This window comes from Rasamsonia byssochlamydoides (genome assembly GCF_041956645.1).
Source record: "Rasamsonia byssochlamydoides strain NRRL 3658 unplaced genomic scaffold VTN77scaffold_50, whole genome shotgun sequence".
NCBI lineage: Eukaryota > Fungi > Ascomycota > Eurotiomycetes > Eurotiales > Trichocomaceae > Rasamsonia > Rasamsonia byssochlamydoides.
The window spans coordinates 127,890-150,090 of NW_027192433.1; the positions used below are offsets into that span (position 1 = coordinate 127,890).

General features: G+C 50.5%; 8 protein-coding genes across 8 annotated transcripts; 2 read left to right on the forward strand and 6 right to left on the reverse strand.

Moving 5' to 3' along the window:
• Positions 1-2,816: 2,816 nt before the first annotated feature.
• Positions 2,817-4,777, reverse strand: VTN77DRAFT_6639 (uncharacterized protein; the record flags this gene model as incomplete). Its single annotated transcript, XM_069422939.1, has 5 exons — positions 2,817-3,945; positions 3,999-4,067; positions 4,121-4,413; positions 4,466-4,573; positions 4,640-4,777. 5 exons carry the CDS (start codon positions 4,775-4,777, stop codon positions 2,817-2,819), a joined length of 1,737 nt encoding a protein of 578 aa, XP_069276087.1.
• A 631-nt stretch (positions 4,778-5,408) lies between these two features.
• VTN77DRAFT_6640 (uncharacterized protein) lies at positions 5,409-7,397 on the reverse strand (the record flags this gene model as incomplete). Its single annotated transcript, XM_069422941.1, has 6 exons — positions 5,409-5,771; positions 5,866-6,662; positions 6,712-6,821; positions 6,880-6,892; positions 6,975-7,127; positions 7,181-7,397. 6 exons carry the CDS (start codon positions 7,395-7,397, stop codon positions 5,409-5,411), a joined length of 1,653 nt encoding a protein of 550 aa, XP_069276088.1.
• A 909-nt stretch (positions 7,398-8,306) lies between these two features.
• On the reverse strand, positions 8,307-11,264 carry VTN77DRAFT_6641 (uncharacterized protein; the record flags this gene model as incomplete). The annotated part of the gene is made up of 7 exons (XM_069422942.1): positions 8,307-9,432; positions 9,487-9,657; positions 9,706-10,334; positions 10,383-10,468; positions 10,523-10,788; positions 10,849-10,980; positions 11,041-11,264. 7 exons carry the CDS (start codon positions 11,262-11,264, stop codon positions 8,307-8,309), a joined length of 2,634 nt encoding a protein of 877 aa, XP_069276089.1.
• Positions 11,265-12,297: 1,033 nt separating this feature from the next.
• On the reverse strand, positions 12,298-12,807 carry VTN77DRAFT_6642 (uncharacterized protein; the record flags this gene model as incomplete). The annotated part of the gene is made up of 1 exon (XM_069422943.1): positions 12,298-12,807. The coding sequence occupies one exon, from the start codon at positions 12,805-12,807 to the stop codon at positions 12,298-12,300; it is 510 nt and encodes a 169-aa protein (XP_069276090.1).
• A 2,060-nt stretch (positions 12,808-14,867) lies between these two features.
• Positions 14,868-15,548, forward strand: VTN77DRAFT_6643 (uncharacterized protein; the record flags this gene model as incomplete). The annotated part of the gene is made up of 1 exon (XM_069422944.1): positions 14,868-15,548. The coding sequence occupies one exon, from the start codon at positions 14,868-14,870 to the stop codon at positions 15,546-15,548; it is 681 nt and encodes a 226-aa protein (XP_069276091.1).
• A 68-nt stretch (positions 15,549-15,616) lies between these two features.
• Positions 15,617-16,657, reverse strand: VTN77DRAFT_6644 (uncharacterized protein; the record flags this gene model as incomplete). The annotated part of the gene is made up of 1 exon (XM_069422945.1): positions 15,617-16,657. The coding sequence occupies one exon, from the start codon at positions 16,655-16,657 to the stop codon at positions 15,617-15,619; it is 1,041 nt and encodes a 346-aa protein (XP_069276092.1).
• A 546-nt stretch (positions 16,658-17,203) lies between these two features.
• Positions 17,204-18,679, reverse strand: VTN77DRAFT_6645 (uncharacterized protein; the record flags this gene model as incomplete). The annotated part of the gene is made up of 2 exons (XM_069422946.1): positions 17,204-18,044; positions 18,099-18,679. The coding sequence occupies 2 exons, from the start codon at positions 18,677-18,679 to the stop codon at positions 17,204-17,206; spliced, it is 1,422 nt and encodes a 473-aa protein (XP_069276093.1).
• A 2,731-nt stretch (positions 18,680-21,410) lies between these two features.
• Positions 21,411-21,947, forward strand: VTN77DRAFT_6646 (uncharacterized protein; the record flags this gene model as incomplete). Its single annotated transcript, XM_069422947.1, has 1 exon — positions 21,411-21,947. One exon carries the CDS (start codon positions 21,411-21,413, stop codon positions 21,945-21,947), a length of 537 nt encoding a protein of 178 aa, XP_069276094.1.
• Between the last annotated feature and the right edge of the window lie 254 nt (positions 21,948-22,201).

A 22,201-nucleotide genomic window follows, 5' to 3' on the forward strand; every position in this document is an offset into this window, starting at 1 on the left:
GCTCTACAGGATGGAGATCCCCTTTATACATCTACCGCTGCAAGCAACACGGGACTGTATGTCTCTCCAACAAGTATGGACTGTTGCCCTGTTATTTGCAATTTGCTGTTTGATATAGTATAAGATGGGCTAACAAGTATGTTGCAGTCGTCTGTGTGGCAAAGAATATCGAAGTACGGAAATATAAAACTTTTTCTGATTCAGTACGATTTGGCAGGACTCCTCCCTCAGGTGACAATAATATACAACAGGAAAACGGGGAACTCAACAGACAGTATACTCCCCACCTGGAGCGACATCGAGAATTGGAGCAGATCTTGGTTTTGCATTTTTCTTGAATCGCACAAACTTCGATCGTGCAAACATGCTCCCGCTGTCTCGATTCGCACAAGCACTTTCCCTCTCTGGCAACAGATTGTCTAAAGTTGCGATATCTTGCGATCTTAATGCATCTAGAAGGTGCATTCTCAATCAAGGATATAATACTGCGTTCTGAGTGTCACTTTTTAGCCTCTGCCTTGATGAACGTTTGACCTGCTTGAAATAAGAGGCAGAGCTGGCATTGGACATTGCTCAGACATTGCTCAACTGCGATGTTCGGGATACCTTTCGCAAATCCCCATACCGGGCGCAGGTTGCAGAAACCGCCAAAAAGGCAACTCCTCTACCCAATCTGGTCTGGATCAACGAAGTCAGACTATTGACGCATCACCAAGTTCAGAGGAAGATGTCGTAATCGTGATGATTGGGGAGACAGACTCGATCAGCGATCCTATCATCGACAACCCCATCAGGTTGTCGCTTCGAGACAGCAATGGTTTGCAGGACATATGAGGAGGTTACAATACACAGCATGTTTGCGTGCCACGAATCCTGACAATGGACGGAAACTGCAGGAGGAGATGATCTATCGCCAAAAGGTCTTATTTTATTTCGTTACGGTGATTACCCGATTTCTGTCCGGAGACCACGAGACTCCGCTGTTCGGGCCCCAGGAGATTCCAGTATACATTTATTCGTGGTGTCTGGTAGTAAGGTGACATCACGCATCTGGAATGACACTTTTGACGCGAATTCGTTTGCAAATGGCTTTCTTCATGCACAATCTCGCACTGAGTTCAAGCCTCTGCCAAATCTATTTCTGACCGGAAACATACGGCTTCTACCGGAGCGGCCTAGGGAGGAGCAGGAGGAAACGCCCAGGCAGTGCATTGTTTACCCCTGATTTTCCCACTGCGTCGTCTCACCTAATCTCCCCGGATTGGCATAAGCTTAACTTCCTGTCATCAGTTGTCCTTTGAGGAGAGAGAAAGAGATCTCATGACTTGATGTTAATGTGAATGGCAGAGAAATGCCATATATAAAATCACGCTTGCGGGATATCAGCTGGTCTTGGACAAGACTCAACCAACGAAGCTACATGCCGTATGCGTCTTGATACGATATTGGATTGTCTCTTCTCATGCATTTGCCGCAGAGCGTCGAGGGACATTGCATATCTACCAGAGCTAAAGGACACAATACAGAACACGCTCACAAAACCTGGGTCATTCTATCAATGCGACGATTTCAGCCACCGCTTGCAAATACATTGGAGTTTCTACCAACGGCTGTGGTTAGCAATGGCAGCTTTATGCTTTCTGTAGTCAACCAGACTCAGCTCGTTATCGAGGCTGGGATGTCTGAATCGCTGCCACGACTACGTTCTGACGCTACAAACACTCTTATCACAGCTGACATATCTGTCATGAGGGATGAGACATGGACAAACGACACGCTGATATTACCATTCTGAATACCAATCTGAAGACCGGAGTGATTTGCTCCTGAAACAGTCGCCCTTTGGGAATGGTCTCGATCTCTCTTGTGCGATCCCACGGTCGATCTCATATTATCGGCCCCATCGTCTGTAAGCCATGCCAAGCGTACTCCAGCAGCAAAATCCTGAATTTCACCGCCATGTGCATTTATACAATTACAATGGAAGCATCCTTGGAGGTAAGTATACAGACAATCGCGAAGAAATGGACTCCTTATGCATTATGCCAATTGTTTGAAATAGGCTTTACCGTATGAGCTACCAAAAAATACATCGCAAGACGCACTTTTTATGACATGTGCCGCGAATTCTTAGTATTCCATCCTCCAAGTGTTAAGCGGTCATTTCTTTTTGGCCTTACCAATCTAACCATCAATCACCCTTGAAGTTAGGCTGTCCGAATCAGGAAATAAAGTAACCTCCAATGCCAGAGGGTGGCTTCGTCTCCAAATTCCTAGGTTCGAATCACTACTACTATCAGAGTTATGTAAGTGACCCCCAATATTATTTGAAAATATGGGAGAGAGCTCCTCCAACTCCTCCTTAACATACTTAGCAATATTAACTAACTGTAGTAATAATATAACAAGTTCAAATACCATATTCCAAAACACACAAAATGTTGCAGACTCGGCCAAAAAGAGGCACCATGGCACCAGCTTCTTGGTGAATCTGAACTAGATATCGGCTGCGCCAATACAAAATAATTTTTGTTTTGGGGAGCTTAACACCTGATTTCCGAAAGATTCCTTTTTACGACCTCCGACCCGACAAAAAGAATTAATAATGTTAGCGATTGCTGCCCAAAAAAAAACAATGATGATGAATTGCGCAACGCCCACCCATCGAAATCATGCATTTTGTAAAGTACAGAAAAAAGAAATACAAATGCAAACAGACCAGAAGAAATGAAAAGGAAGCAGAAGTAGAACCAGATACACCCCTCAAACAAGAAACAAGTACACACATATCAACCGATCAACCTCAAGCTGCAAGGCTATGGCTCATTACTAGGATACGTAACCCTATACGTGGGGAAAAATTCCTCTTTCACCGACCTCAAGCTGACGAACCGCGCCAACAAGTTCGCGCTACCGGCCTTATCGTTCGTGCCGCTGGCCCTCGCACCGCCGAAGGGTTGCTGGCCGACTACAGCACCTGTGCTCTTGCAATTGATATAGAAGTTACCCGCGGCGTTCCGCAGTGCGTCTTCGGCAAAGCGGATCGCGGCGCGGTCCTGCGCGAACACTGATCCTGTCAGACCGTACTCGCTCGTCTGCTCGATGGTCTCGCAGATGGAGGCGAATCCTGCTTCTGAAGCGTCGTCGTAGACGTAGACGACCAGGACGGGCCCGAAGAGCTCGCGCTGAAGTAGCGGGTGGCGTGGGTTTTTGGTGCGGTAGACGGTCGGGTGGATGAACCAGCCTTGCGAGGAGTCGTAGGTGCCGCCGACCAGCAGCTCCAGCTCGGGGTCGCGCTTGGAGTCGTCGATGACGGAAGCGAGCTTGTTGAAGGCTGCCTCGTGGATGACTGGGCCGCAGAAATTGGTGAAGTCGGATGGGTCGCCGATCTTGATCTGCTTCACCTCGTCGACGAGCATCTTCTGGAATTCGTCGGCGATGGAGGAAGCGACGTAGACGCGCGACGTCGCGCTGCATTTCTGACCCTGGAATTCAAACGCGCCCCGGATCGTCTGCACCACGGCGTTCCTGACATCCGCGCTCTTGTGGATGAGGTGGAAGTTCTTGCCGCCCGTTTCGCCCACGATGCGAGGGTAGCTACGATACTTGCCCTCCGCGACGCCGCTGGCGATCTTTCCGTACAGCGCGCGGAACACGCTGGTGCTACCGGTGAAGTGCAGCGCAGCGAATTCGGGATGGTTCAGGACTGTCCTCGTGACGTCGACCGCATCTCCGGGCACGAACTGGATGACGTCCTTGGGTAAGCCTGCCTCCAGGAGGATCTGGTGGACCAGGTGACCGGACGCGATGGCGGATGGCGAAGGCTTCCAGATGACCACGTTGCCCATCAGGGCTGGTGCTCCGGCGAGGTTCCCTCCGATGGCGGTGAAGTTGAACGGGCTGATGGCATAGACGAAGCCTTCGAGAGGGCGGTATTCCAGACGGCTGACCAGTCAGTTCGCGACCCTAACACCAACATATATTGAATGTAAACTCACTTCCACACACCAGGCGAATGATGGACTGGCTGCTGAGAATACAGTTCCTCAGCGTACTTCACGCCGAATCTGACATCATCGTTAGCATTGACGTTGCAAATCCAATATGGCCGCAAACTTACCTGAAAAAGTCACACAGCTCGGCGGCAGCATCAATCTCCGCCTGCCAGGCATTTTTGCCCTGGCCAGCCATCGTCAAGGCCATGATGTCGTAGCGATACTTGGTAGAAATCAGATCGGCAGCCTTGAGGAAGATGCTGGCCCGGTCGGCGAAGGGTGTTGCTGCCCATGACTTCCTCGCAGTCAGGGCAGCGTCAATGGCCGCCTCGACATCTTCCTTGGTAGCGTTGTAGTAGGTAGCGAGTGGGCTGCGCGTGGAGGGGTTGGGTTGTGTCTGGACGCTGGAGCTTTTGATCTAGTAATCATCAGCAGTAGTTAAATGAGAGTTTTTTTGATTGGCAACATACCTCTTTCCCTCTAATAACCAAGGGGATATTGAGCGGTGCAGCCTGCTTCACTTTGGCGAGCGCATCCTGGAGGCCTTTTCGGTCGGGGGATCCGGGAGGATAGTGTTTCTAAGGAGAGAAAGGTCAGTACGGAGACCTGAAAGGTATAGAGACAGCAAAATTCAAGCTACTCACGTTGGGCTCATTGTTGACCGGGGGAATCCTGAAACTGGCAAAAGTCCCCATACCCCGCACGCTCCGCGGGGAGCTGCGCAGAGCAGCGAGCCTGCAAAGCTGCCTTGATCTGGCAGAGACAACTGAAGGAAAGCCCATTTTTTTCCTGCTGCAGCTTCTGCTGCCCTGTTCTGACTTCAATGCTGCTGAACGATTTTCGAAGCTTTTTGGATGTCGACGGTGACGGCGGTGACGTTATAAGTATGCGCGGAGTTAATCTAACTTAAACCGGCACGCCTAGGACCGGCCAGACGCGTGACCAGCCTAACGGATTCGATGAGGAGCTGACCCGTGATCAGCTGCGATAAGCTATATAGCAGCTGCGAGCTTGCTTCATAATAAGAATAATAATATGGAACGGAAGAAGTCATTCATATTGGACGGCGGCGTCAGTTTCCGGGCGGGTTGTCACCGGGCCGGTCGCATTCCCGGTAATGAAGTCATCGCGATAAGATAACGATGGCTGCATCCCGAACAAATTACTCCGTACGGAGTACTCCGTATTTCGTTGCCTCCCCACAGCCAGCTTTTGCGGGGGACGATTCTGTTACCTAATGGCAAGTCGCACGTGCCTTTGCAGAGAGGGAATAATCAATCAATCAATCAGACAATTATTCTCTGATTTCCACCCATCTCCTTCAAGGGCTCTATTTTATCTATCCCTGTATATACGGAGTATATATCTAGCGACGCGAGTAACAAGCCTCAAGATCACCTTATTCTATCCCATCTAAGCAAGCCAGAACCAGAACTTTTCGAGCCAATTCCTGGGCTTCCTCTCCCCGTCCTCCTCCGCCATCCGATCGATCTCGTCGACCCCAGAAACGACGTCGATGTCCGACAGTTTCATCATCCACGGCGTCCGGAACCAGAGCTTGTGGCCCAGATACAGCGCCAGGAAGATGGCGAAGACAATATATGACACCAAAAACCCCGAGGCGGTGAAGTTGCCAGGGAAGAAGACGGCGTAGCCATTTGTCAGCGTGAGAAGCGAGACGAGGAGCAAGGCGTAGTAGGTCGCGTAAGGCTGCAAGGGAGTCTTGAACGGGAGCCGATCCATCATGCCGTTGAATTTCATGGCGCCGCGGAATCGCTGAGCGGTCAGCTTAAACATCGCCAATATTTGGAATGGTTTCAGGGACTTCCACTTGTCCTCTGCCAGTCTCGGGAAAGGTATTGCTACTTACCAAATATGCAATCAGCAGAACAATCCAGGAGATAAAGCCTCCCACAGTGGTGATGTTGGTAAACCAGTAGAACACGTTGGAGCCCGAGCTCGACACGTTCAGATAAGACAAGCATCCAATGGCAAACGTGCACAGCACCGCCACGTACGGAATGCCCTTTCGATTGCAGACAGCAAAGATCTTGGGCGCTTGGCCGGCACAGGCCAACGAGTACAGAGTTCGAGAGCCAGCATAGAGCCAGGAGTTGCCCGACGACCACGCGGACGTGAGGATGGCCGCGTTGATGACGTGATTCAGACCCTTGATGCCCGCATTCTGGATGCCAATGACGAAAGGGCTCGCGCCGGCGTTGGAGCTGCCATTCTGGACACCAGACAGCAGGTTGGGGTCATTATACGCGACCGTCACGCCGATGACCAGCGTGCCCAGGATATAAAACGCCATCAGCCGGTAGATGAACCGCTTAGTGGCCTTGGGGATGTTGCGGCGGGGCGCAGTGGCTTCTCCTGCAGCCGTCGTGATCAGCTCGGGGGAGAAGATGAAAGAGAAGCCGGATTTGATGAACGCGGTCCAGAAGGCCAGGAACCTCCCGGTGTCGCCATGGACCAGGTACGGCTTGAAGGCGCCGGGATCTTTCCAGTACCGGAAACCCAACCGGTCATGGTTGGGGCCGCCCCCGAAGAAAAGGACCACCCCGACGATAATGAGGCCAATGATTGCAATAATCTTGATCGAGGCGAACCAGAATTCTGCCTCACCGAAGAAGGAGACGGCGACGATGTTGAGGAAGAGGATCACTGCCGTTGTCAGCATGACTACTCCGCAAATCATGAACGGAGAGCGTACCAGCAAGGATGATGGTGATCCAGACCGCCACAGGCACCTCTGTCGTCCAATACTCGATCACGAGAGAGGCAGCGGTGACTTCGGAGGCGATCAACATGGAAAACGAGTACCTTGAATAGATTAGCTGGGGATACTGTTTGCTAAGGATGGCTCGACATGTGTTCCTACCAATAATTGTATCCTGCAGGGTGAGTATCAGCCAGCAGTAGTAATCAATGTGACGCGTAATAATAAATTTTTTTTTAAAAAAAAAAATTACTCACCCACTGCAAAGCCCAAACTAGGCTCAGTGAAGCGATTGACCAAATACGGCACCGAGACGCCTTTCACAGGCAGGTACGTGGTCATCTCGCCCAACACATTCATAATGGCCCAGACGACGCTCGACATGGCAATATATCCCATCAACAAGGGTGCTTTTGAGGATGTTAGAAAACCGGTCAATCCCCCAAGAGTCTTGCCTGCTCACCAGGACCAACCGTCGACAGCGTCGCTCCAGATCCGACGAAGAGTCCCGTCCCGATACATCCTCCCAGGGCCAGGAACTGAATATGACGACTGCTCAGGCCACGATGGGTTTGCCCTCGATACTCATTCACGCCATTGACCTCGCCCTTCCACATGTCGGGCGCACTCCGCAGCGGCTCGATCTTGGCCTCTTCCACGTCCTTTGGCATTGTGCTCATGGCGGATGCAACAATGATGGACCCTCGGTGAGCTGTTTTCTGGCAGAATTCCAAAAGAGAGGAGGAGCTCTGGGGTCCCCAGGTGCGGACATGATTAATTTATGAACTTGTTGCGGGGGGCCACTTTGTGGAGAACAGTCAACAAGTCAATTGTGGGTAGAAATTTTTCTCCGCGTTCGTTATCTCTGGTCGACTCCGTATAGAAGGCCGGATTGGCCCAATGTGCATTTTGCACCGTAATAAGGTTGCATAATAGTCAGGAGCAGAAAACTACGTTGGAGCCGTTGTCGAGTGGAGTCCCCAACTGCAGACTCCGTCGATAAGCGCCAGTTATCATAGGCGCAGGGAGAGATAAAAGTGGGTGACAGGTGCAGATCGGCCCTGTATTCAGCGACCGGCTCGGGAACCGGTTCACCAACCGGGCTGGTTCTTCCAATCCTCGGTAGGTCCTGTTTCGAATGTCGTGCAGGACTCAGACCTCCGAGCCAAACCGATCTCAGCGTGCTGAATGCCATGGAAAAGGCCCAAAATCGATGAGATCGGCTGCGAGGTTTCGGGTCACATGATATTTCCTATGTAGGTTAGTCGCATCATCACATGACATGCCTGATTTGGTTGGTCCTTGGATCGAATGTGTACCTATCCATGGGTATTGTGTCCAACTTCGAAGGTTATCTCGGTGTAGTACATTTCCACTGGATGGTGACAGAATAGAAGAATGCAAACAAGAATCAGAAAATAAGTAAATGAATAAAAATGAAAAAAAAATTGTAAAAATAAATAAGAATAAAAATAAAAAATAAAAATTAGACAGGCTAGGTGGTATCTATAACAGTAACTGCCAATCCAACCAAGGAAAATACATACACGAACCGAACAAACTCCATTCATGCCATGCCATAAACCGTGTCAATCCGTCACAAATTGCATCCACCTCGGGTCATTCTCGCCCTGTCCACCGTCGACCTCTGCACCGACGCCTTGGGACACCTCGGTGTCAAAACATGGAATGGCCGTAAATTCGTCCAGTTCCTGGGGAAAATTGGAGATGAAACCATCAAACCCAAAGTGGGGGGTCTGGGGTGCCCCCGTGGGCGAATGGGTGCAGTCGAGGGGTGGGATGGGCGTCCCCGTTCTGCTACTCGTGCTGACCTGGGCTTTGGTGGCGTCGCCGTGGCTGTGCGGTTCCCGTCCACTGTTGCTGCCGCTGCTGCTGCTGCTGCTGTTGCCAGCCTCCCCTGGAGCGGCGGCAGTAGCAGCCGATGATGACAGGGAGCTCACTGGTGGAGCACCTGCGGTTGTTCCCGGAAATTGGTTGCCGATGTTGGTCGGGGTCGTTGCTGTCGCACTCGTGACGGGTGAAATCGGCCCCGACTTCCATAGCATCTCCCAATTCTTGAACCGCTCATAGCCGGAGTCGACCACGTCCTGGCGATTCTGGGCCTGCGATTCACTCCAATCGTCGAGGCGACGGATCGCACGCTCCAGCGCCTCAATCACGTTAACGGCTGACCGCGCGGATCCCACGCCCATCGACATGATCTTGATCAATCCCATACCTTGTGAGAGAGCATTCCGGAGACGCTCTGTTCGCTTGGTGAGACTCTGAGCCAGGATGACAAGAAGAGCAGCCCGGCAGGAGCTGAACTCGGTATAAGACGCGCGAGCAAGACCGGTCTCGTCCCGCAGCAGCCGACACAGATCGACAATCTCGAGCGCCGCTTCGACGCAGTCCGTGACCAGGATCGAGCGGGATCGACTAACTGAAGCCTTCTGGGAGGGGCCACTAGTTGACGCCTGGTTGACACTCTTCACGTTGCTGAAGAGAAACGGCCGTCCGATGAAGATCCGGGTCAGGCAGTAGTCTAGCTTGAGATGGACATTGGATCGAAAGAGTCCGCCGGCCGGGTTCAAGTCACGACAGCACGTCTCTTCCGGTAACGTTGCCCACCATTCGATGAGTTGTTTTCTTAGCGTGAGCAACTTTTCGAGACATCCCGGTTGTTGCCATTTCCGGCATTTTCGTAACAGAGATCTATTGACCCGTTAGCTGGATGTCTATGGCACCTGAATCTCTGTTTCAACTAACATCTCGTTTGCAATTTCTCCTAGCTTCAGCGTCAACGTAATTAGAGCCACCATGTTGGTGTAGTTGGACACCTGAGTCTGCGGCCGCAGGCTTGGCAGGTCGACCGGCAAGTCAGCGTCAACATCCGCATCAGTGATCGACGCTGGTCTGCCATGTAGAATACTGATACGTCTGTTTCGCGTTAGGTTTGAACTAGCAGAATAAGAGGATGGGACGTACTTTTCGATCGTGTAAGCGGTCCAGAACACTCGATTGCGGACTTCGAGCATGTGTGGATCCAGATCTTCTCCGGAATACTTCCGGTGCATGCCGTTCTGGATGGCCAACTTCAGGGCAAGTCCGAAATAGGTATAAGAAAGCCCCGAGGTATCAAGCGGGAGGAGGTAAGTTCCCATCAGCAGACAAGCCTGCACACTTCGAACGGAGGCTGTTGCGATGATATCCGGCAGCAGCTTGGATGCGAAGTGGTAGAAGGTTAGGCCCACCTCGTCTTCGGAGAAGCGATGATCGTCTGAAGACCCGGGCGTGAGCTTGTTGACGGGGGTGGGAGAATCCATATGGGCGAATTGCGTGCCGATTGCCAGGACCATTAAAATGGCGCACACGGCGGGCGCGTCGCTGGATGTGAGACTGGCAGGATTGTTGTAGCACGTGCTGAGCTTCTCGCGCAGCCAGTCCTCTTCCACGTAGAAGTTGTTGGTCTGCGCATACTTGTACGACGTCTGGACCAGAAAGTCGGCCACATAGCGAGGTGGCAGGCATGTGATGGCTGCCGACACCAGAGCGGAGCCCGACTGGAGCTGAGTGGCACGCCATCGTTCCTCGAACGGTACTGCATCGGCGGGATCCTGCAGCGGTCAGTACGCAGTATGAGGAAAGAATGAAAGTCGAAGTACCTCTTGAGCCGCATGTTGCATCCATTCATCAATCTTTCGTCGGATCTTCATAGAGAAGTTCAGATAGGAAAATTCTCCCGAATACTCTGCAAAAGCAAACATTAGCAGACTGACAATTAGTCAACAAACCGGGAGCTTACGCGTCGTGTTATCCGGCAACGCGCGAATGGTAAAATCCTCATCATCGATGGCCAGCTCGTCGTCGTCGACCTCGACTTGCGTCGGAGGGCCGTCCGAGTCGGATTGGTCCCGATGTTTCTTCTGCAGGTCCTCAGCCACCTTGCGCAGGGACTGGATGTCGAACTTGATATTGGGCACATAGTGCTCCAAGATGCGTTCCATATACCGAACACGCTCCGCCTCCGCGTCATCATCGCGGCTGAAGCTGGCGGGGCGTTCGGAAGTCCTATTTCCAACATTTAGCGCTGATCAGGAGAATTTTCACAGAGATAAAATTGCTGTCTACCTGTCGATGTTTCGGGAGACCTTCTCTCCCTCTGGAGGTGTGTTGAAGACGCATTCGCGGTGATAGCGGACACATCGCCGACAGGGCACGCCGCCTTCACACTTCTCCTTGACTCTCCGACATCCATCGCACCTGCAGGAGTCAATACACGATTAATTGAGGCTTTTTAAGCTGAAGCTGGACTGAACTTACGCTCTCACCGCCCTCTTGCGGTTCTCCTCGGGGACACGGGGCCGCTTCGACCGTGGCGGATTGGGGTGCGGACCTTCCATCGGCCGCTTGACGGGGATCACGTCGGAGGTGCCAACCCCAAGGCCCCTGTCAGAGACATCTGATTGCATATAAACAATCGGGGGCATGCATGTGTTTGGGATTGAATGTGCGTGTGGTGGGTGATTAGCGGCGCTGGCAGTCATTAGTATCGGAGATGAAAAGCGGCCATGACTGGCGGAGCAAGATAAGGCAAGAACCCCCGCACTCCGCCCGGGCCAGCAAATCATGAACGATCTGCCGTGGGCCAGAAGGCGGACAGAAATGGAAGAGAACGTTGAAGATAATGAACAGGGGTTAAAAGTTCTAATGCCATCTACGAGCTAGCATATCTACATCTGTAATAGGGATAGTACATGCACTCTCTCTATAAAATGGAGATCCCGCATTGTCATTGCCGTTAGTGAGCGAAACAGGTAACAGCCATATGTCAGCCCACGACACTGAAATTCTCGAAAAGACCACTATAGATACAGATATGTAGGTGAATACCCTATGTATTCGACAGGTTTTTATAGCCGAATCGCGCCCGTATCGATGGTAGTCTGATGTTCAAGAGCTTAACGTCTCAGGCACGTGTTTTTGCCAAAAAAAAAGTCTTCCAGAAATGTTCTTGGCGGATTTTTTTCCTTGGGTCCGTTTGACTTTGGTGGCGCTCAGGCTTCGAACCAGGGATCCGGAATGTCCAACAAAACCAGCCATTCTTGACTGATGGATAATGATGATGGTGAGATGAGGAAGAGAATAAAAACAAGGGATAATGGAAAGAATAAGAAAATCGATAAAGAAAAAAATAAAGAAAGAAAAAAATAAAGAAAGAAAAAAATAAAGAAAGAAAAAAATAAAAAAATAAAAATAAAAAAATAAAAATAAAAAAATAAAAATAAAAAAATAAAAAGAAACAAACGGGAACAGTGTCTACTGTCAAGTCATGACTCTGCCTCAGCGTGCATATTTTCGTTCACCTTTTTTTTTGATTGATTGATTGATCGACCGATTGACTTATCTGATTTTCTGGTCGCTACGTAGAGACTCCCCAGTCCGGGGAAAACAGGCGACCAGACGCCTCAACTCGCTACATCGGCATCGGCTGCCAAGCCTAATAGGCATGAAGAACGTTGACATATATTTTGAAACAGAACAATGACATCACAAAACTGGTAAGCACGCCCAATTGATCTAAGGATGCTGATCTTTAAGACGTCTCTGAAACTCTCTCAACGCTGACAAGTACCCCTCATTGTATATTCCTTGTTTCTCTGCTTGCCACACCTTCAACCCAGTCTTCTCCTCCAGATATATCGGCCACTCCTTCGGAAAGTACCCATCAATTTCCAATTTCCGTAAATTGGAGATACGTGCCAGTGCTCGCACAAAATTGACGTCCACTGCTGGCCCCCAGTAGCCACAAGTCGGCTCCGAGTCTAGGTATATGGAGATCTCCTGTAGGCTGACCGCTTCCGTTGCTAGCTTGTTGAAGAGGTTGTACCATATTGTTCCATGATACACTGGATGAACATAAATCCAAAGTTTGCGCAGGGATCTGACGTTGGGTGTGGTTATTTTTTGTAGCCATTCCAGGGCAAAGTCGGGTTCATCGATCTGGAATGTGTTCTCGGCATAAAAGTTTGGAGAGTTCTTGTGGCAGAGTGCTTGAGGTTCACGAATTCGGATCCGTAAGGGAGACATGGTGATATATACCTAGCTTTGCTCTGAATAGAATCTCAACTTAATATATATTGTTGGGATAACATGAAAGACAGAGAAGATCTCTGGACTTGGTGATGGAACACGACGAAGTATATTCACCATGGGAAAAGAACAAAAACAGACCCCGCTGAGAAGCGAGGTTGAGGTGTAGGAAATTGTCGTGGTAAGGCCCCATACGCTAACGCATCATGCGCCAAGAGGGCTTGCAGCATTGCAGGGATATATTCGGTAGAACACCTTCATATTAGATAGTCATGCGTGAATCCATACGTCCCCTGGAGTTAGTGAGCAAGCTTTAGATAGACTGGTTGTCTTTGTTTCATCATTTCTGCAACGAGAAATCCTCAAAGCACCCGATTAGACATCGTCATCATCTGGAGGAGAATCATTCTAACGCGGATCCAGCCCCTTCCCGTTTCCCCGAGGCAATGCAGGCCAAGCCATCCCCTCACACTTCCACAACGCAGGAGAGCCGGGAGCCAGATTCGGTCACGTCGAGAACGAATCAAAGAGGATCGAGTCACGGACCTGGCCGGAATTACAGCTACTCAGCCGATCGCGCACCCGTGGTGTCATATCTAGCATAAGATCAATCCATCGGCTGTTCCAGGCCAACGCATGGTGAATTACAAATGCACGAAGGGCGCTGAGGGACGCGCAATGTGTCTCGAGCACAGCCAGGCGAAATCACGATCAGCGGTTAGGCATTTTCCCATTGGCAAAGAGACTCTCCTGCAGATGGGCATAACGGCGTCGTCTAGCGGCGGCGTTTCACCATGGACGCCCAGCCTCTCGGGCACAGGCAACAATGACAGATCCTTTTTATATTAATCCCTTATCTAATATGAGAAGTAACTTATAGATTATATTAAGTAAATTTTGAGACCTATGCCTTCCCTAGAGGAGCAGTATCTTTATTTATTTAAAGGATTTGAGCTACTATCTCTTGTGCCCTTATATACATAGGTAGAAATCCTTAAGAATCTTATTTAATTATCTATTTAATAAGGAACTCCTCTTATATAGGTGTTACATACTGCTGTAGTCCTAGACTAGTATATTAATTTGTTGAGCCAGCCCTTTAGCTATGGAGGGTAGTCAAAGGGATACTATATGTCTTTACAGCAGCTTATAGAGAACTAATTTTGCCATATGCCAAATTAGTAAGTGCTAATTATATAGATTTCTCATGGGAAGCCATATTGATGATAAGGTGGTTGAGAAAACATGTGAAATTCGAGATAGGAGGGGTCTTGACATGATGTTCCGTTCGGGGGTATTCCGTTCGGGGGGTGCGGATCTTATTATCAACCATGCATGCAAGCCACGTCACGTCATTCAGGCAATATATGTAAAGGATAGAATGATAGTACCGGAATAATTAATGAGGACCGCAGACGCAATGCAATGCAATGCGATGCGACAAGCAGTGGGAGAATTGGTGGGATCTATCTTGCCTTCTAACCTAAGTGGGTAGGTATATGTCCTTGCTCTTCGAGGTCTTTCATTGCAAGCATTTTTAAAAAGGTCGCTAATTGGTGGGATTTTTTTCCCTCTCTCTTCTATAATTAATTATTTTTTACAGATTCAGTCAAAAAAAAAAGGTGCCATGATACCAGCTTCTTAGTGAATCTGAACTAGATATCCCCGTGGCCCGCCAACAAGGATAGAATTTAGGCTAAACTCTCGCCATGATAGGAACATGCATTTATGTACTGTACCTATCTATTTTGCCATGTCATGTCATGTCGGAATGTGGATGTTGGACCTATTTAGGTCCTAGGTACCTAGTCACCTGGTACCTTCTTTCTAGATAGTTCAATCAATCAATCAATCAATCAAGAAAGCAAGAAAGCAATTCTCTGTGTTTGTTTTTATTCCCTCGCCAACTTCCCTGCACAATTCTAGCTCACGCATACGACACTTTCGAGCGCCACTGGATCGACGCCTGCCTGCACTATCCACCAGGCGTAATCGAGATAGCCCTGTCAGTCTTCGCGCAGGTAGTCGGCTTCCTGCTTCCCGCATTCCTGTACCAGATGCTTGACGTGCTCTGGCCGACATGGTCAGCGAAGCACAAACTGCAGCCATTGGAGCAGCAGCCCTCTTTGTGGGACGTCATCGACTGTGTGGTCGTCGAGGGCGTGAACTACGCGTTCCTGATCTCGACGCAGGTGACGATCCTGGCGCTGTTCAAATTCCAGTGGACAGCATTCGTCGTAGATCCACGGCTTCCGAGCACGCAGCAGATAGTAGTGCATTGCGTCCTGGGGGCGCTGCTGCGCGAAGTCCTCTTCTACTACGTCCATCGCGCACTGCATCACCCCTGGCTGTACCGGCTGATCCACAAACAGCATCACCGGTTCACGGCGCCCGTGGCGCTAAGCGCGGTATATTCGCATGCTGTGGATCATGTCCTGCAGAACGCGATGCCGATCGCGTTGCCGATAATGATGCTGCGGGCGCACATCGTGACGGCAGTCATCTTTGCAGCGATCGTCCTCTGGGACGCGGCGTTGGCGCATAGCGGGTATGACTTTTTCAGGGTGCCAAGTGTGGAGATGCATGATCGACATCATCGGGATATGAGAGTTGGGTATGGGATTTTGGGAGTGATGGATTGGTTGCATGGGACGGATAAAGTCGCTGAAAAGGTCGTAAAACACGAGGAAAGGAAAGCCAAATATAATGAAGAGAGGAAAGGAGTTGAGAACGAGTAATCATATGGGAGGAAATAAATGCCGGGGAAAGAATAAAGCTATAACAAGACCAACAATTTAGAATACTTTTAGAACTCAACCTCCGTGCCAATTCCCAACTCACTCGCAATATTCAGCAACGGCTTGGCAACGACCAAGTCCATGATGCCCATACCCACACACTTGAAAACCACATTCGAGCCCGGAGGGGGCGTCACCGTCTTATATTCCGCAGACGCAAAGAGCTCTCCGATCTCGACCAGCTGCTCCTCTTTCACGTTCGCTTTGATCAGCTCCCCAGATTCCTCCAGACAAGCTTCCTTGGAGTCGACATAGATCTTGCCACAGCCCGACAGAAGCGTCTCCGTATCGACTTCTTGCATGTGCGGCTTATACGAGCCGATTAGGGAGATAAACCGTTGTTTTGGACCGGCTTGCAGGTAGGCATGCGGAAAAAGAGGTTCCGTCGAGGGAGTGCAGCAGAAAAGAACGTCACTGGACGCGAGCTCCGATCGGAGTTGGGCGTCAAAGTCCGACGTTCCTTCTTTTGCGAGGACCTTCATTGCTACCTTCGGATAGCGCTGACGCAGTTCGGGGAACAGATCGTGCGCGATTTTCTCGAGTCTCTCTCGTCCCCGGTTGATGAAAGTAATGCTCTCGATCTCGTCAGGGACGAGCAGCAGAGCGAGTCTCGCATGCCATTCAGCCTGCCGGCCCGAGCCAAAGATAAGGATACGTCTCTTGGGCAGAGAAGAACAGCGAGTGAAAAGGGTCATCGTGGCCAGCGCGGTTCGGAACGCCGTGACTTCTCCCGCGCTGAGCACGCCCGTCAGCTTTCCCTGTGGGGAGAGGATATTGATGACTCCGTCTACGCCACTGCCACGCGCTGGAATAGCGACAATCTTGATACCTGTCGTGCTTGTATCGGAAGCGGGCATGAACAGGGAGGTGTCGCCGTCTTTGGTGACGATGTGGCTGCGCAGCGGCTGGTGGATCAGCTTTTCAGATGACGCTGTCTGAGCGGAGAAGGCGCCAAGTGCATCTGATAGAGCATTGAGGATCCGTTGACATTGCTCAGTCGTCAGACGGCGAAGCAATTGGGCGACATCTTTTTCAGGGAGGAGCAGCATGGTGCGGAATTGGTTATTACTGCGGTGTGTGTTGTCCACTTCAGAGACGCTGCTAATTTATCCTGGCAGCAGACTAGAATTGCGCGTATCGAGTAATCAATTAGATTGAACAAAGGAACTTCCATGCAATTGTCAACAAGAAAATGTTGAACCTGCAGCGAAGATGTTGCACACCGGGGAAATGAACTCCCCGCAGTTTGCCCCACATTGCCCGATGGTAGGCGATATCGGAGATAAGCCGAGATCATCTTATCTTATCAGCATTAGTACGAGTATACTCTGTACTACAGAGTATTATTATCGTCGCAAATTACTTCAAGAACAGTGGTCAATGAAGACCATATTCAATGAATTGCAGCTAGCATCTAATAAGGAAAGCTTGTCTAGCACATTGGTATCGTACACAGTCCAAGAAAAGAATAAAGACCCAATAATAATACGCTGGCCAAGAAGAAAACCCGAAAAGATCATTACGCCGTATCCCCGTCAGCGTCTGCGTCAGCGTCAGCGCGGGCGTCGCGTCGCGTGGCGTCGCGTCAAGTCAAGTCAACCTGCCAATCCAAAAGCCTTCTTAAACCGTCGTTTCAATTCACCGGCCATCGCCTCCTGCGACTGCTTCGTTCGAGCAACGGCTTCCGTATTCTCCACTGCCCGTCGAAGCAGAAAGCCCATGCACTCCTTGACCGAGCCCCAGGTCAGGAGCTTGAAGACATTGGTGTCTTCGTGAGCGGCAGCACTGCTGTCCTCGAACCCGTGGACGAGTTCGGCGCTCACCTCGTCGGCCATACCCTGCAGCTGCGCGTAAGCGAGTTCGACGCGTGGCTCGCCCTTTGCTGCTTGCTGCAGGCGGAGGGCGTGTGCCTTCTGCACCGACTCGCGGTTGTGGGTGGCGATGATGACACTGACGGGTGGCAACTCCTTCGCCGACGCGTCAGCAGGAGTCAGCATAGAGTTGTATCGTCGCGTCAACAGTGCCTCGACAATCTCGTCATAGCAGCGATCGGTCTCCTCCTTGGTCGCCCAGATCAGGTGTCGAGGCTCCGTCTTCAGGTATGCACCGCGCACGAGCTTCACGCCCAGAGTGTAACCCTCCCGTCGAGCGATTTCCAGGTGCTTGGCCAGCGTGGTGGGTGTGGAGCGGAGATAGGCCTGGTAGGTGCCGTACATCGTCGCGCGACTGGGAGTCTTGCTGTTGCAGTATTTCTGGTACTTCATCGTCCACTGCTCAATCCCTGGTTGCACCGCCTGTTCTTCGGCGTCGACGAGGAGACGGGCTCCTTTTGCAATCGCGGCATCACAAGTCTTGCGGATGGCAGCATCCATGAAGTCGGTTGGCGGCAACCGTTGCTGGAGGAGGTGTAACGCTTGGGTGCCCATACCGGTCAACCTAAGAGTTTGCCGTTAGTCAGGTCACTAGACTATTGGACGTTGGCATACTTACTTCAACGCGACAAAGTCACCCTCTGTTGCCATATCCACGGTCTGGAGAGTTCCTTGCAGCCAAGTGTCCACTTCCTCACGCGCCGCTTTCTCATCCTGAGGACTGGTGTTGCTCTCTCCCACCAGAACTTCTCGCGCGTATCCTAGCAGCACACCGCGATAGCCAAGCTGTTTGATATCGTCGATGGTACGCTGGACTTCCTGCTTGTTCTCTCCCGCATTGAATTGCTTGTAGATCGTCTGCTTGATCAGCCAGTGGAGGGCAGGATTGCGGGAGACATCGGTGAGGGACGTCCTGGGATGCGCCAAGGCGGAAAGCGTGTAGATGCATGGTCGGAGGAGGAGGGGGGACGAGGAGACAGATAGGATCAGGAGGGATCGCAGGACGGTCGAGAGCGGTAGTTTTGCCAGCGGTGATTCCGGCTTGGGAGTTTGAGGTACTCGATATTGGATCGCATTACTTGCGGGTGGAGAGGCACTTGCTACCGACGATTTGGCATTCTTGGTGGTGCTCACAGATCTCGTCTGGAATAACGAGGGTAGCTGTCTAGAAACCGGCCGGAGAGCACGCCCTGAGGCCATCGTGCAAGCCGGCGAAAGTATCTAAGAATGCATCGAAGCTTAGGTAGAGAGCAGTCAGAAAGCAACCAGCTGGGCAAGCATAAATAGCCGGATAGAGCATCTCCGGGACAAGATACGCTTCCGCCGGGTTGGCGCCGCCACCGGTACGGGAGCGTCCATACAGTTGGAACTGATGATGTAGGTTCTAGAAGGGTCCAATGATCGTGCAGGTGGATTCACTATCTGATTGGATGACACGACTACCGTCCGTGATTCTACTGGCCTGTTCTGGAGGATAATGTTATCTACCTGCTGTGTAATACACCAGCATCTGATATCAGACTGCTACTCTGTACGGCTGACAACATCATTCAGTCAGCTGATATGAGTATCCATGCCGACCGGCACGGCTACCGTCGGCGACCGGATGGCAGCTGACTCGGGCCGGTTGGGAATCCAGCAACCCGATTGGTCGTCAGCAGCAAGCACGTCCTCGCCAACTGGCGTACGCTACCAACCGGCTGGAGCCGGTCATTGCTTACGTAAAGAATCCTAGCCCTATCCCTATACAACGCTTGTTGAATTATGGGAATTAAACCTATGGTACCTTCACTGCTTCAACTTCGACAGAGTAGACCCTAGGGTGGAGCATTCACTGAAATCCTCTGTGTAGTATTTCATAAAGCTATGTCATGAAGGCTGACTGGGATCGAACAACTTGTTGGCAAACGATATATATTTTTCTAATTCTAGTTGATGCAGCTGCATCTTTGTCAGTGTTAGATTGAACCATTCACTTGAACCAGTCAACAATTCAAGAAAGGAATAGTAGGAATTATGTATGTACCTAGGTACCCTTAATGCAATTCACATTTCTAACGCAGTCACCCGCGAAACGGACGGAAGATGCCGGGTGAATAATAAACCACCCAGTGAAGAACAAAGGATGTCTGGCTGCCTACTTATACCAGCTCTGGCTGCAGTCAGGCCTATATTTCTTCCATACTCGCAGAATACCCTACTTCAGACTCTCAGCTTCAGTCTCCCTGCTTGATATCTAGAAATTTGCCTACTATATAACTCTTTAAAACTCCCTGCTTCAAACCAACGTTTCATCCACCGATATTACCGGCCTCGTTCACAGCAGTCGAAATCAGACTGTGTAGTCGAGACGAACAATGACCATCCAACTCCCATGTCAAGGGCTTTATCCCAAGGACCACTCCGAGTGAGGTCCAGGTCCTCCTGAAGAGCCCTTTCCTTAGACGACTACCCTGGCAGAGCAGGGAGGATGTACTCACTGGCCCCAGACAGGCGAGCGGGCGGTCGATTGCTGCAATCGAGCAGGAGAAAGCGGAGCAGAAGAAAGCGACTCCAGAGAGCAACTCCACCAAAATGAAGAGGCAGGACGAAGCTCAAGGAGAGATTGAATCGGCCAGAGCCCAAGAGTCGGGTGTCAAATATCACCGGTTTGTGTAGTTGACACAGGAGTACCCTTGGTATTTCTGCAACTCATCATGACGGCGAACAACGTCAGGGACATGCCATCTGTGCGTCTTGCTAAGGAAGGGCCAAGAGCGACCAATTATTCGCGACACGGCGGCCTCATCCTGATGCCTCTGTTCCATCTTCTAGAATTTCCAGACATGCGGCTCCTGCCCTAGCAGCACTTCATGCCATGCCTATGCAGGAAGATTATTGCTGGATGGGTTTGTCGACTTTCGGAACTTCCAAAGAAAGCGTGTCAGCAGGACACCATAAACTTCCTGCCGGATGATCCTATCCATCTGGGCGTGTTTGAGATCCCATCAACGACCAATCCCAATTCAGAAATTTCAATAATCCTCAATTCAGACGCCATATCGTCGAGAACACGCTCAGGCAAAATCAGCCCATCCTGTCCGATACGATAGCATTCCGATTTGAGTTAGGATTAAGAAAAAGCTGGTCAACTTATCTCTCCTGGCGTTTCTTCAGACATTGACACTAAAGATGTCAGGTGCCGCAGCATTCGAATGGTTGCCAGACATCGGCCACTTGCCTTTGGCATTTTACAACTCCCTTAGGTTTAAGAATGTTGTCAACAAATTTTTGCAACACCCCTACCAGTGAATGAACCCATGCTGCAGAAGTGAACATACTGTCTATACATGACTTCACACAGAAAGTCAACGACCCACAAACGCTCAGTCTCTGACACGACAAAGGTGCAATCGATGAAGAGACGGCGTCCATCCAAATGTGACACTTGTCGAGGTTTAATAACAGACCTGGGTTGGCTTGAGCCATGTATGATCAGGTGTACTGTATGTCAAGGATTCAAACTGGCGAGAGAGATCCTCCTAGCGCTCTACTAGCCTCGTGCTCGTCAGCAATCTGCAACCAAGCAACCTGGCCTGTGTTTGCATCACTGCTAAACAGAACTTCCATCCATCACAATACCGATGCATTCGTACCGGTTGACTTGATAGAGCTCGCTGAAGTGACATTGCCATGGCCACCAGGCTCGCTTCGTGCTTCTCCTATCTTTACAGATCACGTCCATGGCAGAACCGTCTAGCGAGACGGTCAAAGCAATTGAGACCCGTCCTGTCGATCACGTTCCGTACTCTGGACCTCCCATTGCCGGGCTCAGTCGATTTACCTATCCTATGTACCCGTCCGACGTGTCAAAATTCGAGTCGTCTTGTCGAAGGTACCCACATTCTTAGGTACAGAACAAACATCTCTGGCACAGTCAATCACGAGATGGATGTATTTCGTGGATCCGACGCCCCTGACAGCTTCAATAATCAAATCCCGACATTTTTCGACACAGAATGCATCACACGGAATGGCTCATTTGGTAAACAGACCGGTGGATCTATGGGGGTCCTGGGCTTGGGGAGAGCATCCATTCGCTCAACGTCTGGACAATTCGCATATCATCCAGAATGGCCAGCCAAGATTTCCTTCGGATATCGTATACTATTCACGTGGTTCGTCGACATGTTTCAGCAGTCACAATCCTGCAACCCACATTGGCAGAGTCCAATGTGTAGGAAAAGATTTCACATCAAATGCCATCAATCCTAGTGCGGCGCTCATTTGGATTCAATTTCACAAAGAACAAACACCGTCAGGGACATCCAGTGCACGTAAGAGGCGTATCTCAGTTTTATACCGGCGGACCCGAGGATCGAGGCTGGCATGTCTGCGACCACTAGTCACATCCAGACAATGGATAACTTATGAGGCTGGCGCAAGGAATCCACATCAAGCATCAGCCGCATCATCTTCTGTGACATGATTTAGCAAGCAGCATGGAATGTTCTCAATAAACATGCAAGGCCAGGAACTCTTAATCGGGTTTTGTATGAAGACTCGTTGAAGGAAACGTGATGGTGGGAATGATCAGAATAATGTACATTTATGTATATGCTGTATGTATTGTACTGTAATTATGTATCATGGACAAATCAAGTTCCATACTTCATCAAATATGGCGTTTGCACCTGCATGGGTGGCTGTTGGTTGGGCGCAGGGTTTCCAACACAACCCATC